We start from the raw sequence: 10,093 nt of genomic DNA on the forward strand, positions 1-10,093 counted from the left end.
CTCTCCTCTCTCTCTCCTGGATTAGATGCATTTAGCAGTCAGCCTGGGAGCTGCGAGGTAAACAGTGGGGCTAATTGTTTTGACACACTGCTCTTTGTTTTGGCCTCCTGGTGCTAATCAACCACTCGGCTAATAAGTCTGCCTGGCAAGGAAAACAGAACTGTGTTCGGGCTGGGAGGAATGCGAAAAAAGGTGACAGGGTCTGTCACGTTGACTTTGTTGATCCCACAATAAAAGTGTCCCCGCAATATAAGCAGTCCCCACTTTGCCCGTCATCTGGGGTCCCCACATTGCTGCTGTATCATCATAGCACCCCGCTCAGGTGTGAATCTATTTATCCTCATTAACTAGCGTCTCCCCAAAGTCAGCCAATTAACACGCTGCTCCTAATGAAGCCATTAGCTGTCAGATGAGGTAGAGGCAGTGCTTGTCATCGTTCCTCTGTGTGTTTGCGTGCGTGTGTATCCACTCTTGCTGCTAATAAAAGCAAGAGAATTAATGGAGTGAGCGCTTGTGATAATGAGTTAATGTGGAACAAGCAGGACGAGCAGTGATCAGCCCTCTGTCTCAAATGAAGATATCAGACACAGTGATTTACTCTGTGTCGTTAATAGGCCTCTCTCGCATACCATTCATTTGTGTGTGTGTGTGTGTGTGTGTGTGTGTGTGTGTGTGTGTGTGTGTGTGTGTGTGTGTGTGTGTGTGTGTGTGTGTGTGTGTGTGTGTGTGTGTGTGTGTGTGTGTGTGTGTGTGTGTGTGTGTGTGTGTGGGCATAAGTGGTATGGTGAAAGCTCTTTTGAAACATGCAACTTGCCTCTGTATTTTCCTCTTAACTGCAGGTGTCCATGTGCGACCACTTAGCATCACATCAAAGTTTTTGCAGGAGTGTCGGCCTCGACATAACAAAGTGTTGATGTCACTCAACAGAGTTCGCCTCTTCCTTAATGGAGCTATCATCCGGCACAACCCTAATATGGTTTTAATTGTCAAAGTGATTGCAAAGACATGAATGCAGAGAAGAACAATGAGATCACAGAGGCAGCTGTTCTACTGACACTATTTCATAATTAACTGCCAGCAGTGGTGGAAAAAGTATTCACAGCCTTTACTTACGGAGGAATTCTCTACTGTGAAAATACTCCACTTCAAGTAAAAGTCCTGCTTTCAAAACAGAAGTTACTACTAATGCATTATTTTAATCCACAAAATATTGTTTTAAACTTTTACATACCCTCTCTTTCAGGGCTATTTTGATCTTTTTGTTGTGTTTGTGTTGCATTGTTCTGCAACTCATATTGAAACTGTAAATATTATGGTTATTGTGAAACAAAATGTTCCTTGTCAGTTTTTATTGTAATAATTATGTTTTGGGGGTTATATGACCAATGCATTCATTTGAAGGCTACCTTTTAGGTTTTGCTAATTTGAGCTAGATTATATAATGATGGGTAGTCTACAGCCACATCATATAATATAAATCGTCTTATGTTTGGAGCTTTGTCTATCATCATTGAGAGTCACATATCTCTAAAGAGGCCAATTATGAGGTTATGAGAATTTGACATTTTACAAGAAACAACAGAGAACTAAGCTTAATGTCTGTATTCATGATGATTCCTATAGAATCCCATATTAGGATCCCTTTGGCTGGATGTACTGTAAATCCTACACCATCCCTCCCCCGGCCTACAATCTGTAGCTGGAGCTGTCAGAGGATGCCAGAAACTGAGGATGTGAAATTGATTTTAGGTTATGCGATTAGCCATACTCTTCCACTTCTTCTTCTTTGACAACCCCTCCTCCTCTTCCTCTGCTCTGATTTCTTCTCTCCTCCGCTTTCAGTTACAGTTACTCTAAGATTGATCCCGTGCTCTTATACACTGATACACTGTCATACCTGCAGAGGTCTCCTGCCTGCAGTGATCAATTATCAAGTTTAGACATAGTTAATGTGGAAACGTGACGTCATTGTCACCTGACATGGTCACATGACCGCTGACCGGACAACAGGAAGTGATTAAAGTTTTGCCGGGAGTTTGAGAAAGCCTTTCAACTGGCTTCACGTTCCAGATTATCTCCCTCTCACCAAGTTAGCAATTACGTTTTTAAGATGGTTTTATGGTCTTTTAAATTAACCAATGGAAGTAGCTTAATTCTGCTTTTATTAGGGCAGAGGCAACTCGAGAGCAAACACGAGACCTGTTGTTACAACTTGCTTTTTGTTTTAATGATTCGTTTTTAAACGTGTGTTTTGCAGGGTGCAGAAATGCTCATAACCAGCCAAGGAAACCGGAATACTGCTAATTGTCATTTAAATGGTTAACTTTCTTTTATTATAGTTTTTATTGTTATTCTAACATCTGTTTACATCAATAGGGCTGAGCGTGACCATTTCATCCCCTTGATTGAGCTGGGAGTGTCCATTACTCTGTGAAAGTATGCCTAATTTAACCTTCTTTTTTAAATTATGCTGAATTTAAGTTTGAGACTGGGAACTAACATGTTGTGTTTGGTTCTTTCTTAAAGGACCGGGCCAGTGGTCTGTGGTGTTTTTGTTTAGTTGTTCTGTAAAGTGTTTTCTTGTGTGCAGACTGTGAGCAGGATAATAATGTTTTGTGTGTGAAGTCAATCTCCTCTCCCTCTGCGTTGCAGACCTGGGTCAACATGTTCTCCTGGGCCTGTGGTAGAACGCTGTATGCTTTCAGTGGACTGCATTGTGTGACACCTTTTTTTTTAAAAAGGTGTGTATGTTAAACACTATCTGTGATTATTTTATAGAGGTTGTTGTTTGAGTATTGCATGCTTTTATTGTTTTTATTGTCTCCACATTGTGACCAAGCGGAGCAGACCTGCCCACATGAGGGTAAACTATTGTAATAACATAAATTATACTTCCCCTTTTATCCATTGACAGCTGCTGAACATAGACCTTTTTAACATTTATATTTGTTAAATAAAGTTCCCTCTTTTTGTTTATTTATTCCTCTGTACCTAATTAAAATGGGTATAAACAACAAGGATTCCTCCTGCCCCTTATCAGGAGGTGGTGTTGTCAATAATCTAAAGGTAACCCTAGACCCAGTTAACACATTCACTTTGAACTGCCCTCCAGTAGCACGATTGCTTGCATTTTCAACAGTGAACTGTGCACACAAATACACTTAAAATGTGAGGTATCAGTGTGTTGCTGTTAGCTGCAACAAGTGTGACAATAAGTGCTGGGAAATTAGTTGATACAGTTTTTAATATGAAAAACCCCCCCCAAATAATTTGGTCTTCCAAAGCCATGTTTGTGTTATTTAACAGCATGTCCTGAATGCATCTGCTGTTGCCGCTTATCCACATATTAACACTTTGCATCTTTTTGATATATTGTCATCTGGAAGTAAATCATTTAAATATAAGTTCTGTTTTCTTGGGGGGAAGGGGAATTTTCACACAAAATTGTTAGAAGTAATGGTTTACTAAATGCTACAGTGATAAAATACTAGTATGATTTCAAAACTATATCACCCAAGTTATAAACAACACTATTTTATTAACGTTTTGAGATTAAATCTAAAGCTTATTAAATCTATTTTTAAAAGAAAAATATGCTCTAGCTATTGTATACGGATAGAAATGCAATCTTTAATCTATTTCTAATGCATTTAATGTACATTTAGTTTACTTACAAGTTTAACGTAGTAAAGTAAATCTCCCATTTTGTTTTGAATAGCTGGTAATTGCCAATTTTCAGGCCTGAAATATATTAAACAAGAGAAAGATTTCTTTTTATTCTGATAGCCATTGCAACATTATGCAATCAGTAATGGGGTCACATGTAGTTTAGATTGCTTTGTTTTGAGAATTCACACTAAAAGATTGGGAACCACTGCCTTAAACACAAATTATTAATAGCGCTACATAAATCATGTTTATTATTATGCAACTTAAGAATGGTGATGGTAAGAACTGGTTGAAAATGATGGGGTGTTGTAGAGTTTTTGGTTTCATGAACTCAAAGTAAAGGGCCAAGTCCCAAAGACATACAACCGTGAGGCGGACCAGCAGCCGATATTTATTAATCCCATGCAGGATTCCTCTCATGTGGGTTTCTGTCTGTGTTCCGTGTACCACTGCTGCCTTCTGCTGCTTCAACGTCCTCTCTTTGACCTCCAGCTTTACTGCAAACACTTCATCTCCTCACAAACTTTTTTTCTCTCAGTAAATTTGCACCACCCTGCTTTAAAGTAACTCCTCTTTAATGTGTTGTATCCAATGTGTTGACCTTCAGAGATGTTCTTTTAAAAGCTTGGGGGGAAAATAGATAAAAACAATTTATTTAGAAGATATCTTTTTGACTTCTTGAAGTCCAACCAAAGTCTTTGAAACAGGAAACAGAATAAATTCAAATAGAAAGGAGTGTTTTTAATGAAAACGGTGTGCCCTAAAATCTATACACACAAGTCAATACTCCTGTTTCTCTTTTTGTGATCAAGCAAAGACCAGCCTCAAGCTGCCTTTTTGAGAAATAATTACCTGATCTTTTTCATTTAATACCTCTGAAATATGCTTTCATCTTGCACCTGCTGTATCTCTCTCCCTGTCCTTTGCAATTTGTCAATCATTTTTCACAAGTAACTTATTAATATCAGTTACAGATTTGCAAAGTGCTGTTAGGGGTTTTGAAGCATCAACACTGAGGCAGAAGAGGTGGATGAGGCTGAAGGAGACTGCAGTGCTGCTTTGGACCTTGGCTTGCGATGCTTGTTTGCTCGGCTGCTCGCTCCTCCTTCCATCCAAGGGAGGTTTCCCCCCCCTCCCCCTTTTTTTACAGAAATCAGGGATTATTTCAAACTAAAATAGATGGATGGAATCAATCAGCCATGGTTTTACTTTTCTCTTCTACACAACCGCCCCCTTTCACCTCCACCCTCACACCCTTTTCCCTCCCTCCTTTCTCCCCTCTCCTTCTCTCTGTGTCTCCCCCACCCCCCTCTCGGGGCTGCAGACTGAGGAGATGCATAAATTCAGATGCATTAGTATTCCAGTCAGGCTCTCCATTTCAAGGCAAGGCCTAGCACCCTTCCGCCTCTCTGCTCTCCCCTCCTTCACTCTCCCCTCTCCAACTCTATTTTTGAATCATTTAAGCAGAGCTGCATCTAGCTATACTTATTTCCAAACCATCCCTAAATTATTTTGAAGGCATTATGATTATTTTTTGGGGAATATGGCTTCATTTTGCCCTTGCATGCCCAATTATATGCAGCTGTAGTCTTTGAAATGAGATTCATCTGCTTCTGGTGTGTGTGTGTGTGTGTGTGTGTGTGTGTGTGTGTGTGTGTGTGTGTGTGTGTGTGTGTGTGTGTGTGTGTGTGTGTGTGTGTGTGTGTGTGTGTGTGTGTGTGTGTGTGTGTGTGTGTGTGTGTGTGTGTGTCATTGTGTTTTGCTGTCAGGCCCGGCGGCCCAGGCGATAAATCACGCATGTCTGATTGAGGAGGGCAGAGGGCCCGGACAATAACATTTCAGTGGAAGTGCTGGAGAAAGCGGCTCAGTTTGATGCGTAGAGCCTGCAGACCTGCAGCCAGCGTCCTGTTGAACCCCTGGATATTTTACAGCTGTTAGTGACACCAGGAACTTGGAGAAAAGTTGCCCTTTGACATGACATTGAAGCTGAGTGAAGGTTACTCTTAAGTATATTACATGCATACATAAATGGAGCATAATAATGCCTTTAGTGTCATTATAATAGGTCACACTTTGAAATGAACCCACTTTTTTAAATGTTAAAATGTAATTATTTTGAGTAGAGAAATATATTTTTTTTGTTATATACAATCACATTATTATATATATAATAGTAGTAGTTATAATAATATTATAATAAAAATTGAAATATAATATTTAAAAAGTAAGATCAAAACAATAATTCAACTATGGTATAATAAAAATCACAACAACTATTACAATATAATGTGAAAAAAAACAATCAAAGCAATAATTCAAATATAAAAATGAAGACCAAACAAAAATACAAATCTAACATAGAATAAAAATATAGTAATAATAATTTTGTATGATTTTAGGTCTACTTCTTAATCTTCAATATTTACTAATCAAAAGTTGCACTTTTAGACAGTGAACAGTTGTAGCAAGAAATTGTTTATTACAACATACATAGTTTATTTCAAAACATAATACAAGCTTTATACTGAAAATAAATAATTACTTGAGCTGTCATCGAAATTTGGAATAAAACCGCCGAAACAGTTCAAATCTTACTGAAAATAGTGTGTGTTTTTACATTGCTAATTAAGTGCATGAATAACTAAGAGCATTTTTGTTTAAATTAATGACTTCAAAAGGGTAATATATAAAACTGTACAATATTCGAAAAAATACTTAAGAAATAAACCAATAACAGGAGTATTTAAGATTATAAAATTTTGATACTGACGTACAATAAAATTATAGGCAGGTGTATAGCGTCGTCAACCCCTCTTTCTATTCTCGGCTCTGGTTTCAGAGTCCACACAGTTTATATGGTCGAAGATGATTAAAATCAAATGCATGAAATTATAAATAGCTGTAGCTGTGTGTGTGGCTTCATAAGCTACAGGCCATAAGGGAGGAATTTAATAAAACAAAACCTCCAAGTGCTATTATGTTGGTAGCTCTACAACTGAAATGAGGGCCTATATTTGCATATGCAAAACAATAATTATAGATCTGCTACGAGTATGTTACAAAATAATGAGTGTAAATATGAGAAATAAAGCAGTGTATAAGCCCGAGGGAAGCATGAGGTGCACTGTAAAAAACAACCTCTGGTGCTGCAAGAAATCAATTAGGAAATTATTATTTGTTTCACTCCGCTTATCAAACAACAAAAACACGAAACAATTAAATAAAAAGTCCCATCGTATCATTATTACCGAGCTGATGAGATATGGTGACACAAACCAAAGGCGCTGGCAGGTTATTATAGGCACATTTTGTATTTATATCCGTGATGTAGAAAATAATTTGGCGGGTTCCAAAAGGTGATCTGAAATGTGACGTTTAGATAAAATAATGCCCCCTGTGACGGTTATAAAATGAAGGCTGAACAGGTATCTCTGTTATTGTTATTGTGTTTCAGTGCTGGAGTCTGTACCGGGACAGGCGCGAGGGCTCGGAGTCGCCCCCGCGCTCCGGAGAGTCTGAACCGGGGGGGATTCCTCCCGGTGCTTCGGTCAGAGATCGTGGCACGATGAGGCGTCTCCCGCGCTCCCGCTGTGAGAATAAGGTCCCTCGTGCTGCAGCTCTCCCGGTGGCGTCATGCGCTTCTCTTTTTGCCTCCGGTTGCAGAACCACACGCGCACCACCTCCTTCTCCAGCTGCAGCGAGTCCGCCAGCGACGTGATCTCTGGTGCGGCGGGTTTGGGACACTTGAGGAAGTGCGTCTCCAGAATCCCCTTCACGCTCACCTCGATGGACGTCCTCTTCTTCCTCTTCCTCCCCTGAGCTGCTATCTTGTCTATACTGCTCGCGCTGCCCGTTGTCGAGTCTGCCTCTTCCAGCCACTTGTTCAGCAGTGGCTTGAGTTTGCACATGTTTTTAAAGCTCAGCTGCAGAGCCTCGAACCTGCAGATTGTGGTTTGGGAAAATACGTTCCCGTAGAGCGTGCCCAGGGCCAGCCCCACGTCCGCCTGCGTAAAGCCCAGCTTGATCCTCCGCTGCTTGAACTGCTTGGCAAAGTGCTCCAGCTCGTCCGACGTTGGCGTCTCCTCGTCGGAGTGGTCGTGGCAGTGGTGCCCACCGAGGTCGCTGTGATCGGGGCTGAGTGTGTCCCTGAGGCCCGGGTGCATGCCTTGGCCCTGCGGGTTGGCTGGAGGTGTGAGGCCACCGTGGTCCAGCATGCCGTTGACAGTGAAACCCGCCTGGGAGTAGATGTTGATCTGCTGCCCGCTGGTGATGGAGGAGTTGTGGGACACCGGAGTCCCCCACGCTCCTGGGTGGTTGCCATGGTTGTTGTGATGCGGCGAGTGATGCGCAACGTGCGGGGTGCGGTGATGGATGATGCCGAGCTGCAGGTCCTCTCGGCCCGGCTTCACGTCCTGCTGCTCCATGGAGGCCGACCAGGGGCTGCCCTCCGACAGGCTGCTCGCCCACTGGTGCCCGAGGGGGTGTCCGTTGCTCTGGAGGCTCTGCAGGTAGTCACTCTGGAGGAGCTTCTGGTGCCCTCTGTAGGGACTCGCAGGCTGCATGGCCTGGCTGTCCGGGTGGATCATGGGGCTTGAGCTTAGCAAGGTGTAGGGGCTGGAGGCAGCTGTGGCCATGCTGGCTGCTGAACCCCACTAGTGCTACTGAAGGAAGGGAGCAGCTCAGCCTCTGACATCTCCCTCTCTCTGGAGTCTCGGCAGCAGCATGGCATTGACTGACAGCCCATCCCGCCACTCACAGAGCGACCGAGGCGCAGTGACGACGCGTCTCCACCAATGACTGCGCAGATACCCGAACCTCCGCCTCTCTTAGCTCAGATCTGTAGGGAGGAAAGGATTACAGGGCTTTCGAACCGGAAGTGAGTCGAGATGCTGGTCCAGTGGGTCTGGCTGTGGAATGATGTGCGCGTGGAGCGCAGTTCCTGTTTATTAATTAAAGTTTTCCAACTGATTTACGCACGAGTTTATTGCTGCTCCTGTCACCCTTGAGCGCGTGCGAAGGAGGAGATTAAAACGCAATGGCATTTGTTAGACGTGCCAACACTTAATTTTGTAGGTTACAATCAAACCAAGAGCAGTTGTAACTGCTAATTATTAACTTTTACAAAATACTTCTTGAGGTGTTTATAGAATGAGCCTTTTGAGGTTTTACGCACTGGATATGTATGTTACATATCCTTTTGGCCACACAAAATCATGCATGTCCTGATTTTAAATTTAATATTTAAAATAAGATTTCCATAATATATTTTAAAAAGGACCTACTCTGACAGGTCAAACTCCCAATGATGTGCTTCTACATATTGAAAAACGTCTTTTTACAACCTTAAAGTTAATAAAACTGCGTTTTCTAATATAGATAAATGTGTCCTCACTCACATCATCACTTGTCTTTTAAGAATCTCATCAGGTCATTTCACAGCTGTAAAAGATCCATCTGCATATCTGAGAACTAACTTAGCTGCGTAATTATATTTGCCATTAGAGGACATGCTTTCCACTCTCCTTATTGGTTTGAAAATTCCATTAAATATATTGCTCGAGCTCCCAGGTTAAGCTTGATTTAAATTTGCATACATTTTCATACATTTAGGAGAAATAAAAGAAGGCTGCATCCACCAGAAAGTCATTAAAGTGCGCTGAGCCGAGGAGCATGCCAGTGGGGACAGAGACGGAGAGAGGAGGCCGAAGCAGGTGAGCTGACCGCGGGCTGTCTTTGGAGGGTGGCCGGGGCCGCTGGAGGGGGGTCGGGGCCTCGGTAACCCGGAGGAATGACAGACAGTCAGGGAAGGGTAGTGACTGGAGCCTCTAGCCTCGTGTTGTTGTAGGTTGTAGGCCTGTGTAGGTGGGAAATAATTCAACACATGTAGGCTGTTTGTTTGCTGTTGTGCTCTTATTTTAATTCCAATGCTACATTGCGCGTAAATTCTTTATGTAGATTACGCTTTGAAACTTCATTAAAAGTGATTTTTTTTTGTGGGAATGTCAGGGTTGTTAGTGGCCTAGTTTGCTGAAACAAATCGCTTATTCGAATCGTTATGGGATGAATTTATATGCAAAAAATAGTAGGTTTATAGCACATTTATAATGGTATTTCCAAACCACTCCTGTATGTTTATACACTGTAAATGAAACGCCAAAGCGAATTTGTTTTAAAGGATACATTTCTGTTTGGTTATTTTAATACTACAAACTCATTGCAGTAGCCTGCACAATTTCTGGTTTTAGAATTTGTCTACACGCAGATTTGCTAAAAAATGTTTTTTCTTGCTACAAAAAGAAAGTGTGCGTTTTTGGGGGGCATAAAGCAGGCAAGAGAGGGACTTGGAGAGGGGGTTGTATTGCTCTCGATAGTCTAAGTTTCTAAGTGTAACAGATGCTTCTCTGGAAACGCTCCTTGTGCTGAT

General features: G+C 41.8%; 1 protein-coding gene across 1 annotated transcript; it reads right to left on the reverse strand.

The window, feature by feature from the left end:
• Positions 1 to 6,206: 6,206 nt before the first annotated feature.
• On the reverse strand, positions 6,207 to 8,303 carry LOC134859887 (POU domain, class 3, transcription factor 4-like). Its single transcript, XM_063876635.1, has one exon. The coding sequence runs from the start codon at positions 8,301 to 8,303 to the stop codon at positions 7,218 to 7,220; it is 1,086 nt and encodes a 361-aa protein (XP_063732705.1). The 3' UTR covers positions 6,207 to 7,217.
• Between the last annotated feature and the right edge of the window lie 1,790 nt (positions 8,304 to 10,093).

Source organism: Eleginops maclovinus, chromosome 23, assembly GCF_036324505.1.
Source record: "Eleginops maclovinus isolate JMC-PN-2008 ecotype Puerto Natales chromosome 23, JC_Emac_rtc_rv5, whole genome shotgun sequence".
Taxonomy (NCBI): Eukaryota; Metazoa; Chordata; class Actinopteri; order Perciformes; family Eleginopidae; genus Eleginops; species Eleginops maclovinus.

Bases quoted from the DNA above. Each gene is read 5' to 3' on its own strand.
- LOC134859887 (XM_063876635.1), bottom strand. From the start codon at position 8,303: ATGGCCACAGCTGCCTCCAGCCCCTACACCTTGCTAAGCTCAAGCCCC.